Below are 20,277 nucleotides of genomic sequence, written 5' to 3' on the forward strand. Positions count from 1 at the left end.
GTTTATAGGCTTAGGTTTATAAAATCAAAATTATCCATTAAAGTGGCCTGGCCTGAAATTTCTTCGCGTGGGGTTCAAGCCGATTCTAACGACACGTGAGGATGCCGAGTGCAAACGCTATTCTCGCCTTCACTTGAATAGAGAAGCTCACAAACTAAACAAATATCTTGACGAGAAGTTCTTGGACCTTTTGCCAGCTTTGGACTTCGAAGGTCTAGTTCTAAGGTTAGAATCCCAAACATGATATTATAATATGTGTTACAAAGCTCAGCGAACAATAACATCATCCAACCCAACTTGGAACGGCTGCCTAAAGCATAAACCAACCAAGAAAAACTTAGTACATTCATTGCTGCTAGACATTTATGCCTCATAGTTTCACATGAAATTAAAAAACGATGAGAGAGGAATATGGACTGTTGTTCTATCGTTAAGTGGATGAAGCCGTATTTTCCGGCACCTAAGAAAGACACCAACATGGATAAACGTTTGATAAGTCTGCAGAACTTTAATCCAAGAGAAGTAAACAAAACGATCTGAGAGATTATGCTGAAAACTGATTAATGGAATAGAAAGCATGAAACTGAGAGGGTCTATTAATATTACAAAGCTAACATCGATTTGGATCATTTTTTCAATTGTAGTTATCATTGATTTTCTTTCGAAAACTTAGGGCGTTTAAAATTATGTTTTTTAAATTATGTTTCAAGTTTATTAACATATTATTGGATTCATCACTTTAGTATTAGGAAATAATTGTATTAGTTATTACTGATAATTTAGCTTAGGCATGGGCATCCGGGTCTTCGGGTCGGGTTCGGGTCGGGTATTGTCGGGTCCGGGTCCTTCGGGTCCTAGCAATTTAGACCCATATAGGTACCTATAACTTTTCGGGTCGGTTCCGGGTCGGGTTTTGTCGGGTCCGGGTCGGTTCGGGTCTATAATTTCGATACCCGTAAAATACCCAAAATTTTCGGGTATATTTCGGATCCGAGTCAGTTCCGGTATTTAGGACACGAAATAGACCCGAAATACCCGAACTGGACCCAAAAACTCTAAAAATACCCGAAGAACCGCAAAAATACCCAAAAATTTATCCAAAATCAGACCCGAAAACCCAAAACATACCCGAATTTTACCCAAATACCCAAATTATATTTTCTAAAAATCTAAAATTTCACCAAAAACCTACAATTATACCCGAAAATCCAAACCCGAAACTTTTAAAAAAATCTGAAATACCAAAAATATACCCAATCACCCAAATATACCTAGTATATACAATTATTTGCGGGTACTTCGGGTACCCGAACGGGTCTCGGGTAGGATCCGGACCCGAACCGAGACCCGCTGGTCCAAAAAAAAAGACCCAATAGGTACTTAGCATAGACCCGGACCCGGACCCGAACCTGTATTTTCGGGTCGGTTCCGGTTCGGGTCTTCGGATCCGGGTAAAATGCCCGGGCCTAATTTAGCTAACAATAAAATTTGTTGTGAATTTTATTCACCCAATGAAAGTTAGACTGTATCCTCCTAATACAAATTCTAGCAACATTAATTTTTGCTTATAACTTTCACTTTACTGCCCGAAGTGAATTTCAACTTTACCAATTTCGTAGATTTTTTTTTGTCAGCAATTTCGTAGCTTATTAAACATAAGGAACTCGTAAAAACGTTAAATGAAGAATCAATTTTTTTAAAAATGAGGTGGACATATGTTGTAAGTGACAGTCGTGGAAAGGATCTTGATCACTACAAGAAGTTCCGATTGGGGGAAGCCTTTTAAGGTGACAAAAGGTGCTATCGGAGTATAGGTACAAACAAAAAAACTCATGTCCCTCTAAAAACATATGGGGTTGGTTCAGTCTCTCAAGTAAATATAAATAAACCAATATCATGTCAAATCTAAGAAAATTAACTCTTACATTAACCTCTTTTATGTAATTTCGAAAACGCTTGTCAAAATGTTTGTATTATTATTATTATTACATGCTAATCTTAGCCAAGAAAATAGAGTATCTATTAAAAATGTACAATAACCCACTCGTGTGAAAATTTAAAGCAACCATGTTTTCATTATATTGATTATGGCAGTTCAAAACTTCATCATAAAATACTTACTAAATATAGTTAAATCAACTGTTTTAAAGAATGTTTTGCTTCTATTAACATGACCACTCTAGTATGAATATATGTTAATTATAAATATGATCCAAGTTGCTTTTTGTAATTAAACGTTTGTAGAGTTAATAAACTGTAAAAGAATAAGGAATTGTTTTTTTTAATTTGAAAAAAAAAAACAGATATGTATGGATCAAATAGACTTTACAAGAGAAAGAAATATATATACTGATCGATAGGAAAAATATGATTAAAAGTGGGTTCGAAGATAAAATAAGTATATATACTCTCATGCATTACATTTTACGTTTGTAATATTGCACATAAATCAATTAAACACAGAAATATTAATATAAGAAGATAGCTCAACTAGGGACCTTTACCAGAGAATATAATTTCCAAAAAAGCTCAATTGATTAATCAAAAGAAAATTCCCTTACAGATAAGCACCACAGCACATCGGTTTCATAACTTAATAAGTCTGCTTTCCAATACGAAATTCCCATAAAATCATTAACAATTTTAGTTGAATTATTATAAGGATATGGATCTAATATAATGAGTTTAACTAAACGAGAAGAAAGAACAATCTTTATCCCTACAAAATCAAATTTAATTTCATCCACACTTATGGGAATCAGGCATTAATATATAAAGAGGCTATGAAAATATATAATGAACCAAAAAGACCATATAGTAGTAATTTTTCATACTGATCCAAGAAGTATAATATTCATCTTTCACTAAAGTGTGCTTTCTCCAAATATCTATATCCAAATATATATACATAGAGAGAGAGGAGAGATAAATGCACAAAGAAAGTATGACTATAGGTACAGTAAAACCTAAAACATGACATGATTCCAGTAAAATTGGAGAAATATAAAGCAAAATAACAAACAAATAAATTTCATTGTTGAGTTCCTTAAGATGGAACCAGAACATAATGTTATTATTACTATATATATGATAGCTAGGGCTTCAAAAATTGAAAAACAAAGTTGAATTGACACCTAAACATAGACAGACAATGATGTATGTTTATATATATGGTTATCACCATGGCACAAACATATATACAGAATCACATGTATATCCATATCTATGTTACCACGTGTATATAAGAGTTCAATATAACAGCAATTAAGAAGATCTATATAAGCAATTTTTTTAGACTTTTAGTAGTGTCACATTGTTTCTAATTTCTATTTCAGAAAAATATTAGAAAACAAAAATTTAAGTGATACATTTATCACCAACCACCACCCCCCCCCCCCCCCCCCCCCCCCCCTCTCTTAAAATATGTATTGGTTATAATCATTGCACTGACTAAAACACAAAAGCACCTGGACTTAACTACAAACCAACAAAACCTATTTATGCAACAATTGTAGAAATTTGATTCATAACCGATATAACCTTTACTCAAATTCTAAAAGACTGGTTAAAATCAATTTGGTGGTATAAGAAGTGATTAATGTGAAAAAGATGGAGGATATTTCATCGCAGACGAACACAAATACATAAGAGTTTCACAGAAGGAGAAAAGGGTTGAAACATAAAATTCTACCAAACGTAAAAAGAACAGAAAATAAAAAACCCTAAGCTGCTTAACACGATGAACAAGATAATGTCCAGAATCACGATGATAAATTGAAATTCATTAGTCCATTAGAAACTTCTCTAACCTTTCTTCACTCTCGCAAATTCTTGGCCGGAAAAGCTTCCTCCGCCGGTATATAGAATATATACTCAATCAGAAAGCACCTCTTCCACCTGAATTCCCCGGCCAACCTTCCACCGGAAGTTGCACATTTGGTTGCATATTCATCGGTAAATTAAAGAACGGAAGTCCACCTCCTCCTCCGCCAGCAACCTCCGGAAACAAATTACCTCCGCCGTTAGCTCCTCCTCCTCCTCCGAGATGTTGCTGCTCATCTTCTTCCAAAGGAAGTCTCTCATAAGCAACATTAGTAAACGAAGCAGCGATTACAATCACCGGTCCAGCCGCCGTAAGCTCACCAACGACGCTTCCTCCAATGACCTGTCCTTGTCCTCCGGCCACGAATATAGTCAAACTCGTTGCTCCGGGAGGAGCCGGAGGAGGAAGAAACGATCCGGAGAGAGAAAGAATCTCGAACGTTCCTTGTAGCGTCACAACCGCTCCAGCCGCGGATGGCTGACGTATGCTGACGTTTGTCACCGTTCCGCTACCGCTCAAAACGCAGATCCCTCGCTGCCTTCGACGAGCGTAAGTCGCAACGCAGTCGAAAACGTCGCAGCCGTTTGTTACTTCAAGAATGTGAGCTCTAAGAGTGTTTGCGCTCTCGCGCGTGATTATTACCGGAGGTTTCGGTTTGTTTTTGGATCCCGGTGGTCTGCCACGTGGACGACGGCCAACACCGTCTCCTCCTCCTCCTCCGCCATGACCTCCTCCTCCGGAGCTTCCTGATCCTCCTCCACCTGAGGCTAAGTCAAGACCTTGGTGGTTGTTGTCTTCGTCGTCGGCGGTGAAATGACCTATTCCGACGCCAGGAGTGACGTCACCGGAAGAGGAGTTGTGGTGAAGGTGGAGATCGGGACGAAGGAGCTGGTGATTAACGTAACGAAAAGATGTGCCTAGATCAAGACCAGCCATGCTCACATCAAAAGCAAAGGAGAGATTTTAATTTGTAAAAAAAATTATATAAAAACCACGCACACACACAACAAGATTAAAATAAAGCTTCTCTTCTATGTAGATTTTCTATATTTTTTTCTTTTAAACGCACAAAAATATAAACTAGAAAATAGTGAGAGAGGATTGAGGAGAAGTTAGGAAGGCGAAAATGGAAGGAGAAAGGGAAATGATAAAAAGTAGAAGGAGAAGGTGAGACTAAAATATAGCATTAAAGAAGAAGAAAAATATGTTTGTGTATATATAGATATATGTATGTAAATGTAGTCACTTGTCTAACCTAAACGCTTACAAATATTTATTTAATATATAATTCGTCTTGGTATCGACTTTAATTCAAAATTTCACCTCTTTGAGAATTTTATGTCGTTTTGTGTGTTTTGGACTCTCCACTCTTCTTCTCCAAGGGCGTGAACCATACGCGAGTACCATGGCATTAGCAACAAAATATCAAAAGAGAACTTAGACGTACACCTATATAATTTCTTTTAAAATAGAGATCTTTTATAGAGATAAAATGCTCCAATTTATACATCTATAATAAAAATTTCTATTTTAGAGTAAAATATAGAGAAAAATTATTTTTTGCCTCTATAACTAAAGGTGAAAATAACATATATCTATATTTTCTCTTATAAATAGAAAAACTCTGTTATAAAGGCATACATTGGAGTATTTTCATCTCTACAATATAATTTCTCTATTTTAAGGAAAAATATAGAAATATAAATATGGATGGGTCGGAGATGGTCTAAGAGAGTATTCAACTAATAATTTGCAGTAATTTTTATTAAAATAACAAATTCAATGTTTTTTAATCATGAATTTTAAAATTTTATTTAAAATTCATTATTATTAAATTTAATAGTTTATAAAATACAATAAAATACAATAAAATTCATTGTTATTGAAAATATTTTAACTTATAGAGTTTTAAGTGATTTTAGAGTGTTTAGATGAAATTTTTTAGTTAAACAAATTAAAAGTTAAATTTCATGGTTTTACGTGATATTTTAGATTGGCTTAACAAAAATCACTGTAAACTCTACGGTTCATTAAAATCATCTAAAACATCGTTAAAAATTAAATAACCTCAAACTTTAAATTGAATACACCTCTTTAAGTTTTTTAATTTGCATTGGTGTTTTCATTATATTAACAAATTTATATATTGTGCATACTTTTTTCTTGTACATACTTGTCTTAAAATAGAACTCTAACGGATAGTAATTTAGTCTAAATTTACTTTATTAAGAACTTGCTTTGTTTTTATGTATCTGTTTGTGATTCATAAAGGCTTTTCGTAAAAAGATTAAATCACAAATTTTCTTTACAAATTATGACTATACAGAACTATTTTATTAAAAGCATATTTTGTGTTTTGTTATTTAAGATTCATATAGTTATTTGTGAGATACTTAAAAAGTTATCTTTACAAATTAGAATAATCATTTGTCATATAACAACGATACTAAACAACCTAAATTTGGTATTGAAATTGGTGAATACAAAGCTTCACCTTTGAACAAAGAAAAAAGCTTCATCGTTAGATTGATGGAAGTAGTCTCCACGCGCATATTAGGCATATTAGAAGTTGGGGAGGAGATGTATGTGAGTGGGTGTGATATAATTGATATAAAGTTAAAATATTTGGAGAAAATGAAAGTTTAATTAAGATGAACAAAGCCATCATGATAATATGTGGTTGGGGTTATCTTGTGGGTTTCATTAAGATGCTTCGTCTTTTCTTTTCTGTCCTTCAAAACATTCTCCACCATCATTGCATTGCCTCTGTTATTATTGATAATTTATTTAAAATTGAAAAACACTGTGTATATACCTTATTTGTATTGCAATAATGGTAGTTTACTATTTTAAGATGGGTTATACAATATACATGTAAAAATATAAAAGTTAAGATGTATAAGCAATTTAGAAATAACCAAAACTTGGGCCAGCACAGATGTAATCAGCTGTACATAAATAAATCTTGGAAATCGAATTATTGTTAGTTAACCATGGTTAACTAAAAAGTTGACCAATATTAATCGAAGTTAAATTTAATTAGAGAGAGAGAGGAAAGAGAATATCAAGTGGGGAGAGATGAGAAGCGGCGCGTGGGGTCCACGATTGTCTGAACCATTTGGATGGGTTTCTCTTCGGTCTCATGGAGAGCTGGAGTTTTTATTTGGCTTTGACCGTCTTTGGTTGGAGATTAGTTGGATCTAATCATTTCAAACCAATAATTTCGTGGCTTTATTAATGTTGTTACATTCAGTTCATTGTTTAAATTTTGCTTATTTTCTTTTGGATTATTCTTCTCAATTTCACAAACGGTATCGTATTTAAAGTAATTGATTTAAATTACAAAAAATTATTTTACATTTCGGTATATGTACCAAAATCTTAATTTACCCTTTACTCAAATCTAGTAGACTTTGAATTGACATTATCATTTAATCTGTACTATCTTAAACAAATACATAATAATGTACTTTGCATAAAATGTGTCAAACCGACACAAAAGACAACGGATGAACTGAAGAGATTTGTACTGTATCAAAATAAATAAAAATATGATAAGCACAAGTTAGTGAAGTTGTTTACATCAGAAATCATGTTAGTTTTTAGCATGAAGAAAAACCTAAATGAGTTAACTTTATGTGTTGACTAATAAATTAAACATAATGTTTTACTTAACTATAATTGAAACCAACTTTAATTTACTAACATGAAATTTCATAATTATGGGGTTTCAAGTGCTGAAATTGTAGTATTTTCTGAAAACATCTCTAATCATTGTTGTTCGATAAGATTTGGAGATTTTCCAACGAATATAAGCAGTTAACTTGAACTTTTGTTTCTTACTATAATTACTGTTTTCAAGACCAGGGCTAATTTTGTTATATGTGAGGAGACATAATCACAATACCGTGTTCAAAACCGTCAGATCGAATTGAAACAACAAATCTTAGCTGGTTGATCAGTAGCATAGCAACAGTCCCAGTTAATTAAAATGAAAAATATTTTCACTCTAAACTATCTGATTTGAATATGCATATGATAGTATGCATTTTGTGGAACAGATTCTATAAAATGATACCATCAAATCAAAGAACCTGTGTCTCTTACAGTAATAATTTGTTTAGTTGGTTTCAAAATTTTAGGGTTAATTACACGTTCCACGTGCAAAAGTTTGTAGATCTTTTTACCTTTAAGGATACATTAAGGCTTCTACAATAATATACATTCAAAAGGGCTTGCTTTACAGTGAAAATTGACCATTTAGTTTTACGAATACAGTATATTGTAGGAAAAATGTTGTAAGTCAGTGTCGCTTCTATTTGTTTAAACTATAGTATCTATAATATTTTTAAAATAACTTGATAAGCTGATATATTTGTGTCCACTATAATTAAAAAAGCAAAATCCATTCGTAATCAGGACTTTTGTAACAAACGTAGTGGTATCTGACAAAGCCATATAAACCTTGTTCATCCATTTATTTTATGTTTTATCTTTATTTATTGTTTTACATATAATATTTTAAGGTTGTATGTGGCTTATGGTTCCTTATCCAATAGCATTTGTGAGGCACATATATATATTTTTTAAATATTGAAGTAAGTGGGTCTTTAAGTTATTAATTTTAAATTTCCCAATGCCGTCCTTAAAATATGTTTAATTAACAAAGGTAGGTAACCATATTTTACACACGTATAATATATGAAACATAATACAGTTTTTGTTTAGTCGGTAGATAGATTATTACGTAATTTATATATTATTTATTGACCATGTAATATTGAAGTTGTTAAATACTAACTGAATCAACAGCGATCGATTCATTTTATATTTAAGATTTAAGATTCATCATGAAGAAGTATATATAATACTACAATACAAAGATATTTAATTTTCCTTTAGTTTCATAAAATCTCAAGGGGTCCTTAAAGGGAACCAAAATTCAATGACGGACAATCGTCCGGAATTTATACCCTAACTAAAGTAAAATATACTAGTGCACATATTCTAATGCATACAAATAGGAGCATATAGTAATAAATGCAATTATTAATTGGTCTATTATATTTAAAAGATTAAGAATTTGAATGTGGTATTCGCAAGATCTTCGTTATGGATTTTCATATATATATTTGGAAAACTAAGTTGCAAGTCTACTATCAGTCGATTTTATAAATGATTACTAATTTAACATAATAACTCGTAATTAACATTTATAAAATATACTTACAAGTTATAAATATACTAATGCCTGAGTTGTAGTTATACCGATTACAAAAGAGTTACAAATTTACTTGATTTAAACCGTTTAAAGTTTAAAATGTAAAAGTTAACGTTGGAGACTCTTGAATAAAAAAAGTTGAACATTCCGTAATGACCATATTTTTAATTACAGGGCTAAAACGTAATTTCATAGCTAAAAATTGGCGTTAAGTAAACGCGCCGAAGGTGCGCACTTTCTCGTTTAATTACTTTTGTAGGTTAGTTTAATAAAAACACGAATCAGAAATGTCAAATCCAATTTCTTGGATCAGAGCACGTAACCTCTAGGGTTTCTAATCAAATGGAAAACAAACTTATAAGTTAAATCTATCATTATATATAAATTTAGTCGAGTGTTAAAAAAAATAAAAAATTAGTCGAATATATATATATATAAAAGTGTGCGCGTAGGTTTCTACAAAAGTACATGATGAATATTGAAATACCTAATTTGTTTACACAAACACAGACATTGAACAGTGTTGGTACGAGGTTGAAAACTACTGCTCGTAAGCGGAAACTGGTTTTATTTCCCAAACCAATAAAATGTCTGCAGACCACTTGGAAAATAAACAAATATGTATGTCTTAAAATATTTACAAAATAAAACTTTTTTTATTTTGTCAATACAAAATAAAAGTATAAACGAAGTAGTAATATTATTTCAAATAATATCATATTTCAAAATAATGTCATTATTTCGTTTCTGAACATACGGGTTCCTTGTTCGCATGTATTTGTATAGAAAAAAAAAAGAGTAGGCACGTGCGAAGGAGAAGGGAGACACGTGGGAATGAAAGATGAGAGAGGGAGATGAACGTATAGCTGTCGGCCACGAAGCAGGCTGTCACTTCTCTCTCATGAAAACATTGGGAATTGCTCTAAAGCCCTTAAATCTCGGGGGAGTTATGTAAGAACATCTATCTACTAGGCTTCTGCATTTTCACCTGCCCAAATTCACCACTTTTCCATTTCTCTTCAAGATATTTATGATAAAAAAAATCTAATGCCTATATGTATACTCTACGACCACGTGATTATTAATTTACCAAAAGAGAAGTCACGAGATAGTGTATAGATAAAGAAAAAGAGAGTGAGAGGAGTATTTATAGTTTTCTATATACTTTTCTTTGCAAAAAAACTTGTTATATAGTTAGATCATGTAATATGTTGTTCTTTGCTCATTTCATGAATATATTTATCTAAGGTATTTCATTAGTTCACACAACAAAATTTTGATATTACAAATCACTAATGACATCCCCGATCCGAGAAGTTTGTCCTAATAAACTAGATAATAAAATTCAACGAAACTGGTCCTATTAATCTATTGCCTATTGGGTTCATTGAAAAGGACAAAATTGGTTATCACGTCTATATGTTGACAAATTTATTCAAATATATACATACGTACATGTACCTCTATCTGTGTGTGAATGTGGTGTGAAGATAAGGAAGAGCAGGTAAAGGATTCAGAGGTATGTGGTTTGCTTGAAGTCGGAGATATCTTTTAAATAATTTGTTAAGCTCTTCGTGCTCCCCTAAAAAGCACCCACAGATTTTAGGTGTACTTCCCAAATACTTGTGCCTTTATTTTTGTTTATCACTATAGTTAATTACTTTTATACGACTACATAAAAAAGTTGACAAAAAAAACGACTACATAAAAACAATATTTTCAATCAAAAACGTACTGTGTAATAAAAATATTGTTTTATGTAGTCGTATACTAATAAAACAATACTATACATTTATCAGTGTGTATATGAACTTATACAAAACCACCAAATCAAACAAACAAAATAGATCTTTTGAACAAAATAGATTTTACTTTTTATGCAATACAAAATTTGTTTGATCGATTTTTCGTGCATATATATATATCAAAATTTGAGGGGAAAATAATATATATATATATATATATAACATGGTTTTAATTGTTGTACTAAAATAAGAAAAGCTAGCTAAGCACTAATTTTGGTTACAAATGACCAACTTGAATATTCTAGGCCACCAAGAGCCTTTCTTCAAGTGATTAATCTCTAATGGGAGTCTTAATGCATGAGCTAATTTGTCCATTTCCCACCATACACCTAATTAGCGAAATATATAAATTAATATATGCTTTAGTTAATTGGACCAAGACCAATTAGATAATGACTTCGGACGCGACATCGGTGATTAACTTTGCCTTAATGCGTGTTAAAAGTCCGAAGACCCACAATTACAACTTTTGGCCTTGAGGACCAAACCCTTCACTTTAGATTAGTTTATTAATTTTCATTTAAATACGAAAATCTAAAATTGTCGGCCTCTAATACGGAGCTTTGAATACTAGACGACAAAAATATGAATGCTTCTTTAAACTTTTTTCTATCCCTTTGATGATCCATAAAACTATTTTGATATTTCAAAATTCTAAGAGAAATAAGTTTCTTTGTCCCTTTGATGATCTATCGACACAAGATTTTTGTAATGATTTATCTAATCATATTCATAATATGTTCCGGATATAAACATATTTAGACCTAATTTTCAATATACATTTAGTCTAAAGATAAAGACGGGCGTCGCATTAGAATCATACAAGTACATAGACACACACACACATATTAATATACAGTATATGTTATCATTTGGTTATGAATATAAATCAGTAAAATCATTATTACGAAATTGTCAACTGTAAAGTTATTAGGTAGTGAATTATTTGATCAAATTTATTATACATTATAAGTACTTAGTCAAAGATAATTATTATTTTAATACTACTTTTTGTCAATCTTTCCATTTTATTATACAGCATACCAAAATATTTAAATAGCTAATTATACATTGAAGAACATAAAATTATTGAAAATGTATAATCTCCTGTAGACAAGATAATGATTTCTCAGTTTATATATTCATTTAAAAACTGCATAAGTAGTTAAATGACATACTAATGTTACATCCTGTAAAAGGGAGACATAATAGTAAGATGAATATTTTAACCACATGAAGTTAGAACCAGTAATACAAAGATATCGATGCATTTTCATATTGATACTTTCCTTATGTTATGCTATAGGTTTATAACTTAACGTTTTAACCATTTTTAATTGAGATAGGTTGCTACAATAAAAAATTTCCACGAGACTAGGATAATGTAATATTACTATGCAATCATTATGCAATGAACACTTTCCTTGTAATTTTAGATATATACATTAATTTATACGGCTTCTTATGCACACCCCCACATATTAATAGTAACAGTATTTCATAAAATATCAATCCCATTATTTATTAAAGAATAACGTGTGTTTTTGTACTAGAATTATATAATGAGTGATCGATCAATAAAGGAAGATTTCATATCTTATTAGTTGACAAATATTACCATTTGTGTAAAGTAATCTTATTTAAAAATAACTCCTAATGGTCCAATATTCACATGCTTGGAACGACTTTCTTGTACAGTATACATGATAAATTTCTTAAGCTTCTAACTTAAAACCAATTGACAGTAAGCGGATTGGTTCAAATCACTTATATATTACTTAAGTTCGTTTCATATTTTCGATATGGGATCTTATCTCCAACATCTTCCCTCGAGATAATAGTGCGTATAACTATTAATCTCGCAGAATTCATCATATACTTTCGAGACAATGCTTTATTTTTTAGCAATCTCAGCATAATTGAGTCTTCTATGAGCCATCATCTAATAAGATGAACGGGCCACTTTTCGGACCGGATTAATGGGTCATGGTGTGGGTTCGCTCTGATATCATGCTAAGTTTCATGGAATTTCAACTTAAAACCAATTGGTGGTAAATGGATTGGTCCAAGTCCCTTATATATTACTTAAGTCACTTTCATATTTCCGATGTGGGATCTTATCTCCAACAATACAAATACTTTACTAGTATTAATTAAGTTAATAAGATAACCCTTTTTATATGGTTTAGTTGTAAAAATAAATAGAGAGATGCAATATCCAGAACACTTTGACCAGCAAAAGAAGAGCGATTTCTATTCCTTTTATACAATATTTGACATTTATTAATACTCTAGTCATTTCAAAAAAATGTTTTAAAAAATATATCTTTTATATTTCAATGCATGTTTTATAACTTTTATTAGATAATGATCATGATTATAAATTTTTAAAACTAATTATATTTATTAAATTTCTTTTGATTAAAAATTGTGAAAAAATAACTAGTCACAAAATAATGTATTTGTAATCTAAATTTAAAATAATCTGAATGTGCAATTTTTTTAAAATATACATATTTCTGACATATTTTTGAAACAGATAAAATGTTTAACATAGAGATTTTACATAACTTCTCCTATTCTTTCTTTTACCGAAAATCATTACAGAATGCAAATATTTTTCATCAAATTTGGAGAAGACTATGAAGGAAAAAAATACTATTTATAGGACCAAAATAAAGTACACGCAATTTGCTTAATTAAAATATGACTTCAATAATTAATTTGCATAAAATTAGATAAGTTATATTTAAATTAATATTCGGTAAATAAACCTAAAAGAATTCAAATTGTTACAGTGGATAACACTACAAATATTAAAACTAATAGAAAAAGGTTCAATTTAAATTTTGGAAAATAGAAATAAAAGGAAATCTGGCCTAGATAGCAACTTTGGGCACTTACGTTTTCATTTTATCTATATTATTAAAACTTAAGTACAAATTAGGTTTGTTTGGAAACATGAATTGCAGTTTAAAAAGGAGGTCTGTTTGGAAACATGGATGACAATATTAAATGAGAATTGTTTGGAAACTTGGATAGCAGTATATGTATTTTCTTTTATTTACACATTTAGTCATTGCATTTATAATAAATTAGGTATTTTTTTTGTATTTCTTTTTATTTACAGATTCTACTACTACATTTAAAATCAATTTAAATTAATTAATTACAATTCCGAAACTTATCTAAACAAATCGATATTCATATATTGATCATTATTAATATTGTACAAATATTACTAAATAAAAAAATTTCTATTTCATTTAATTTAGCCAAACACATTAAAATAATTTTTTTAATTTGTTTACGGAATCAGTTAGGCATAGACATTTGGGTATTATTTCATTTAATTTAGCCAAACACATTAAAATAATTTTTTTTATTTGTTTACGGAATCAGTTAGGCATAGACATTCGGATACCCATTTAAGTACGGGTTGTTTCTTTCGGGTATAGATTTTTTGGGTTTTGAAATTTCTTTTTAGGTACTTCCTTTTTGTATTTCTTTTTATTTACGGATTCTACCACTGCATTTAAAATTAATTTAAATTAATTAATTACAATTCCAAAACTTATCTAAACAAATCGATATTCATATATTGATCATTATTAATATTGTAAAAATATTACTAAATAAATTTTTTTCTATTTCACTTAATTTAGCCAAACACATAAATATACACATATATATATATATATATATATTTATTTATTTATTTATTTGTTTACGGAATCTGTTAGGCATAGACATTCGAGTACCCATTTAGGTACGGATCGTTTTTTCGGGTATAGATTTTTTGGGTTTTGAAATTAGGCCATGTTTGGATATAAATTTATGTGTGAGTTTCAAGTTGGATCTCTCGGGTCTGTATGAATTTGGTTATGATGTACAAAAAGCTAAAAATATTCAAATAACGAATGTATTTGAAATGATTTGAATATTTGAACCAAAAATAATCATATTATCCGGTTCGATCCAGATCTTTTGAATACAATTTGTTATATGGAGACATATCTAAAATATATAGCACTAATCATGAAAAAACAAATATCAATGTATAAATACGTAAAAACTAATACATGCGCGGGCGCGCGGATCAAGCTCTAGTATTACTTAAATGATCATACAAAATCCAAAAAATAGTGTGGAATGATATGCAATCAAATCCCACTAGTGAAGGACATAGACTATATCCACAAATAATATATTACACATTTTCCTTAATTTAAACTATAGAGATATCCCATTAGTCACTATTTGATTATATTTCGGATGACGTAAATTTACATTTGTCAATGAGAGTTTATGTTATATGAACTTTGAAAAAAATATTATTTCTTCCCTTGCTCTATACTTATACTATATATATTGAATGTCATAATTTATCTTTTTTCTTATGCAAATTTAGTGCAACTGATACGCATTTCTGAATAACTTATTATATGAATGCTATATTTTCTTCTTGCAGATCGTGTCCTTCATTCCATTTCTGACGCCAAATTTTTTTTCCAGGTTACTGGTAAGTGTGTGCATTGACCTATATATGGTTCATGTTTAGATCTTAAACATCCTTAAGTATTTTTTGAATTCCCTTGCTCTTTTGGCTGTTTAGTTCTTTCTACTTTGATAATGTTCTTTATCTTCTAAGTGTTAGCTATGTTTCTGGGAAGATATTGTTTTTCGCCGGTTTTGTCTTTTGTAATTTTTCAGACTATGTTTCTATCTTGTAAACTCGGTTTGGAGTTAATAATAATAGAATTTCATGTTAAAATAAAAGAATGTTTAATTTTCAGAAAATACTTCGATTTGCACATCCTATGATTCATTGATGATAGTATGATATATATATATATATATATATATATATATATATATATATATATATACATCTAAAACCAGATGTTTGACTGAGAGACAGAACTGAGAGTTGGCTTGAATAAAGAAAAAAAAAAGAACTGAGAGAATGAAACTTAAATATATGGTAACAATCATGGACAATATATATAATTTCATTTTTCAAAATGAAATGATCTAAAACTATTAAAGAGTAAAAAAGTATGGCAAACTTTGGGAGACATGTTATGGTACAGCTGTACTATTGTTTTATACTCCCTCAGTTTCAATATAGATGATGTTTTAGAAGGATTATTTTGTTTCAATTTACATGAAATTTTGAGATTTTAAAGTTAACTTTAACTTTATTGGAAACTGTTCAACCAATTAGATTTTACAATATTTTTTATAATTGGTTAACAGATTTTAAAATTATATCTTTAAAATAATTTTTTAGAAAAATGTAGTTTTCTTAATCTTTGTGTATTAAGTCAAAACATCAAGTATTATGAAACAGATGAAGTATTTTATATTATCGGACACTACAAATATATCCCTAGTCGTTTCAGGTTTACGTTCTCTTTTTTTATCTCTCAAAATTTTGAACAATTTGTTTAAAAATATAAACTTAACGAACGAAATAAAATAAAGATCATGTCCCTGTGTCCGTGTGCTTATTTTACCTGGAAGTACGGACACAAAGGCAATGGATTAGATAGATAAGCAATCCGAACACGGCATCACGTGTTTTCAAAAGCGTTGATCACTCCGGCATTGCCATCTGTGCAAATATAGCCAATTAGAGTCAGAACTTTGCCATGTGGGCACGTGCGATTCCCGCAGCTCAAACATCCATGGATGCCCCCATGACTCCATGTGATCATTTGAGCTAATCTAAAATAATGTTTGTTATATATGTGTGTTTTTTAATCTTTAAAGGGTTTGTCTTTAAGGTCTAATTACTAAAGGTCTAATTAAGCTGAATATCAGCTACTCAACTTAGTACAAATTGGGTGCTAATCGATTGTATAATTCTGTAAAGGATGTCACTGACACCACCAAGTCATTGTTTATGATAAATACATTAATGAATACATTAGATTGGTCTTGGTTAACCAGTATTTTGGTTGACATAAAGCGAAATGATAAAATCACGTATTAGTTTAGGACTGGGCAAATAAACCGAACCCGAAAACGCGAACCGAATCCGATCCGGTAAAAATGAATCCGAACCGATCCGAACCCGGCATAAATACCGAATGGATCTTGTTTTATGGTATTTCGGGTTATGGGTTTTATCCGAACCGAACCCGAACCTAAATGGATATCCGATAGAACCCGAAACATTCAAAAAATTTCAAAAAGAACTTGTACCAAACATGATCCTAATTCCTAATATGTATTCAAAATATATTGAACATCTAAAATAATTATCTATTATATGAAGATTGATGGTTGAAGGTGGCGGTTGAAGGTTGAAGTTTTTAGATTTTGGTTTTGTTTTCATTGAAAAATGTTTTTCATTTCATGAGAACTTGGTTTTCGTTTTATGGTTTCATTTATTTGGTTTTCTTTCGATCAATAACTATGTTTACCTTTCACTTGATTTTGAATGATCACATTTGATGTTCCTTTCTTTTTTTGAACCGATTTTATTTATGTTTTGGTTACAAAATAGGTACAAATCAAGTATTTTAAAACCAAAGAACCAATTTTACTTACTTTTTGGTTATAAAGTAGATATAAATCAGGTACATTTAAACCGAAGAACCGATTGGGACACGAACCCGAAAGTACATCGGGTTGTACCGGTTCTTTGAAGATTTACTAACCCCGACCCGAACCCGATAGAACCCGAACCGGTCCCGAACCGAATTTTCATACAATCCGAATGGGGTTGATTTTGAGAAACCCGAAAAACCGAAACCCGATTGAACTAAACCGAAACCCGATTGAGACCCCGAATGCCCAAGCCTAAGTTAGTGAATTAACAATGTCTAATGGCTTGGCGAAATGGAAAACAATAATTAACGGAGTATTACGAGAAGATATTTCTTTTTATATAACGGGCATTACGTAATATTAGTATAATGTGTTACAATGGGGCTCATATATAGAGAACCATTGTACAAAATTATAAAGTGCACGAATTAATTTGAGCTTAACCAAGATTTTACTGGTGCCTATAAGGTTGTAAATGGTCTGGTGAGAATCCAGGAATAGATTAGAAGAAAACTGACAAGGTTCGGTTTGTCTTGCCAAGAGATAAGTCACGGTTCTGTCAATGGATTGTAAAAGGGAGTTGTGGCTCCGTTTGTGAGGTATATGTATTTCTCATGAAATTTTAGGTCAAGATCCGACTAATCTTCTAGGATAAGTGTAGTCGTTGCGTTGTCCACTTTACCTAATGTTTTGTAATAAACTTTTAACATTCTGACTGATAAATAGTAAACAAGAAAGTATTCTTAGAAATCAAATTTATAGGATAAACTAATTAAACCTTCTCCCAAATCTTTTATGACTGAAGATAAAAGGAAGAGGAAGCTCTTTTCAAAAAAAAAAAAAAAAAAAATATATATATATATATATATATATATATATTTTACGACTGGATTTGATTATATCCTATTTATTTCCTTCAATAATTCATAAATAAATTATCCATTATTATTATCAAATGTGAATTCGTCATATTAGTTCTACTGTTATATTAAATTCTTATATAACATGTCGAAAAACGTTATATTACGTTACATCATATATTTCAATAAATAAATACAAAAAAACAAAAAATTGAAATAATGTTAGATGTGATGGGCGGCCAAAGGAAGGTCGTCCTCCGGGAGAAGCGGTCGTTTGTAGCTGCAAAATGATTCTCTTTGCTCCCAAAAACTTCGCTGGCAAAACGTCATCCTTTGCTTCTCCCTTAATCTATCTTTCCTATATTTTCAACTTCAAAACAATTTAAAAAACATATATATATACAATAGCCGTATATATACTAATACACATACATATATGTACGAACTTATAGACCATTCATATAGTTTTGGTGGACGTAGTCCAAAATATATCATATATGTTTTTATCCACTTATAATACAGGACGATATTTTATGTGAAATTTTGAACATATAAAGTTAAGCTCTGTAAGCGCTCTTCTTGGTCCTGCTTTCTCATCGGAACAAGGGTTGTTCTATGCGGGAACAGATTCTTAAGTTATTAGCCATCCTTATCTTTGGAACTTGGAGATGGCAAAGGCATTATAAACTACCATATGGCAGGATTTACTTCAACAAAATGGTTTTTCTATATAGTTAGGAGGCCTAAACCACTTGTCTAATGGCCCATTTAAAGCAAACACAAGGATTCACAGTGATCTTTATTTGGGCCAACATTTCTCATTGATTGTGTACGTCTTTTCTCTAAGGAGAACTAAGTCCCGTTTTTCAGTGTGATGTAGTTGAGATCTAACTAAATTCCCAACGATGGTACCTCTTAACTTTATATGGCATATATCTTTCGGACATTAAGACCCATCACTTTCAGCTCTTCTGTTTTTTTCCTTTCTATTTTTTCTCCAAAATTTAATTGTTTATAATATTCAGAGATTTTAAATTGAACAAACTTTCCCTTTGGCATAAGAAAATAATGATTAATTTTATTTTCTAAAAATAAGATAATGAAATAAAAATAATGATAAATATTTCTTAAAATACTATACACCGTACATGTATAAAATGTACATTTTGTAATGTATTTTGTAGCCTTGTAGGTCACCATTTTGAGGATAATTATCTATAAAGATATGGTGATAATGTGACCGTGTAAAGCTACACAAGTCATTTGTCAGATTGTAACAAGAGAATCTTAGTAGTGATCACACGCAAAGCTAAGATCTTTGCCTCACCACTTCAAAGCAAACAAACTGTCTTAACCTTACATAGGACATCAAAGTCACAACCAGCTTTTTCTATTTTGATGAAAAATACAGCCTTTTCTCTTTAAATCTTCACTTATTTATAATTTCACTTTTTTGTAACTGATGTCCTATGTTAAATGCATAGCAATCTAGGACCTAAGAACATCGGTATTGGTGGGACTCAACCCACAGGCCCTTAACATTTTTTATTAAGTTTATATGTTAAGGGACCTAAGGACATTGAAAAATTTGGTAGATTATTAGTCGGACTTTTCTGGTCCCTTAGGTTATTATTTAATTAATTTATTATTTTAATAATGAATAACATATAAAAAGAAGTTTTAAATAAAATATATAAAAAAGAAGTTTAACATTAAAATTGAAATCTTAAGAAAATTACAAAGTTGAAAAAAAGAAATACCAAACATCATAATAAAAAAAAACACACACAAACATTTATTCCAATACAAATAGGAACTTATAAATTATATGTTATGTGTAAGATGTCCAAATTTAACCCAAATATTTTCAATCAAATCATTTTTTAAATGTTCATGGACTTGTCTATTCCGAACACTCGTTCGACGATTAATTGTACTCACGATAGGTGAAGACATATTGACGGAAAATGTAGCCACCTCTTCTCTTTCTTCAAATTCATGAACGTTGTC

At 30.6% G+C, this 20,277-nt stretch overlaps 1 protein-coding gene across 1 annotated transcript; it reads right to left on the reverse strand.

Annotated features, from left to right (window-relative positions):
• Positions 1–3,595: 3,595 nt before the first annotated feature.
• LOC111213110 (AT-hook motif nuclear-localized protein 23-like) lies at positions 3,596–5,038 on the reverse strand. Its single transcript, XM_022714772.2, has one exon. It carries the CDS (start codon positions 4,757–4,759, stop codon positions 3,878–3,880), a length of 882 nt encoding a protein of 293 aa, XP_022570493.2. The 5' UTR covers positions 4,760–5,038; the 3' UTR covers positions 3,596–3,877.
• Positions 5,039–20,277: the final 15,239 nt, after the last annotated feature.

The sequence above is a fragment of the Brassica napus genome, chromosome C7 (genome assembly GCF_020379485.1).
Source record: "Brassica napus cultivar Da-Ae chromosome C7, Da-Ae, whole genome shotgun sequence".
NCBI lineage: Eukaryota > Viridiplantae > Streptophyta > Magnoliopsida > Brassicales > Brassicaceae > Brassica > Brassica napus.

Bases quoted from the DNA above. Each gene is read 5' to 3' on its own strand.
- LOC111213110 (XM_022714772.2), bottom strand. From the start codon at position 4,759: ATGGCTGGTCTTGATCTAGGCACATCTTTTCGTTACGTTAATCACCAG.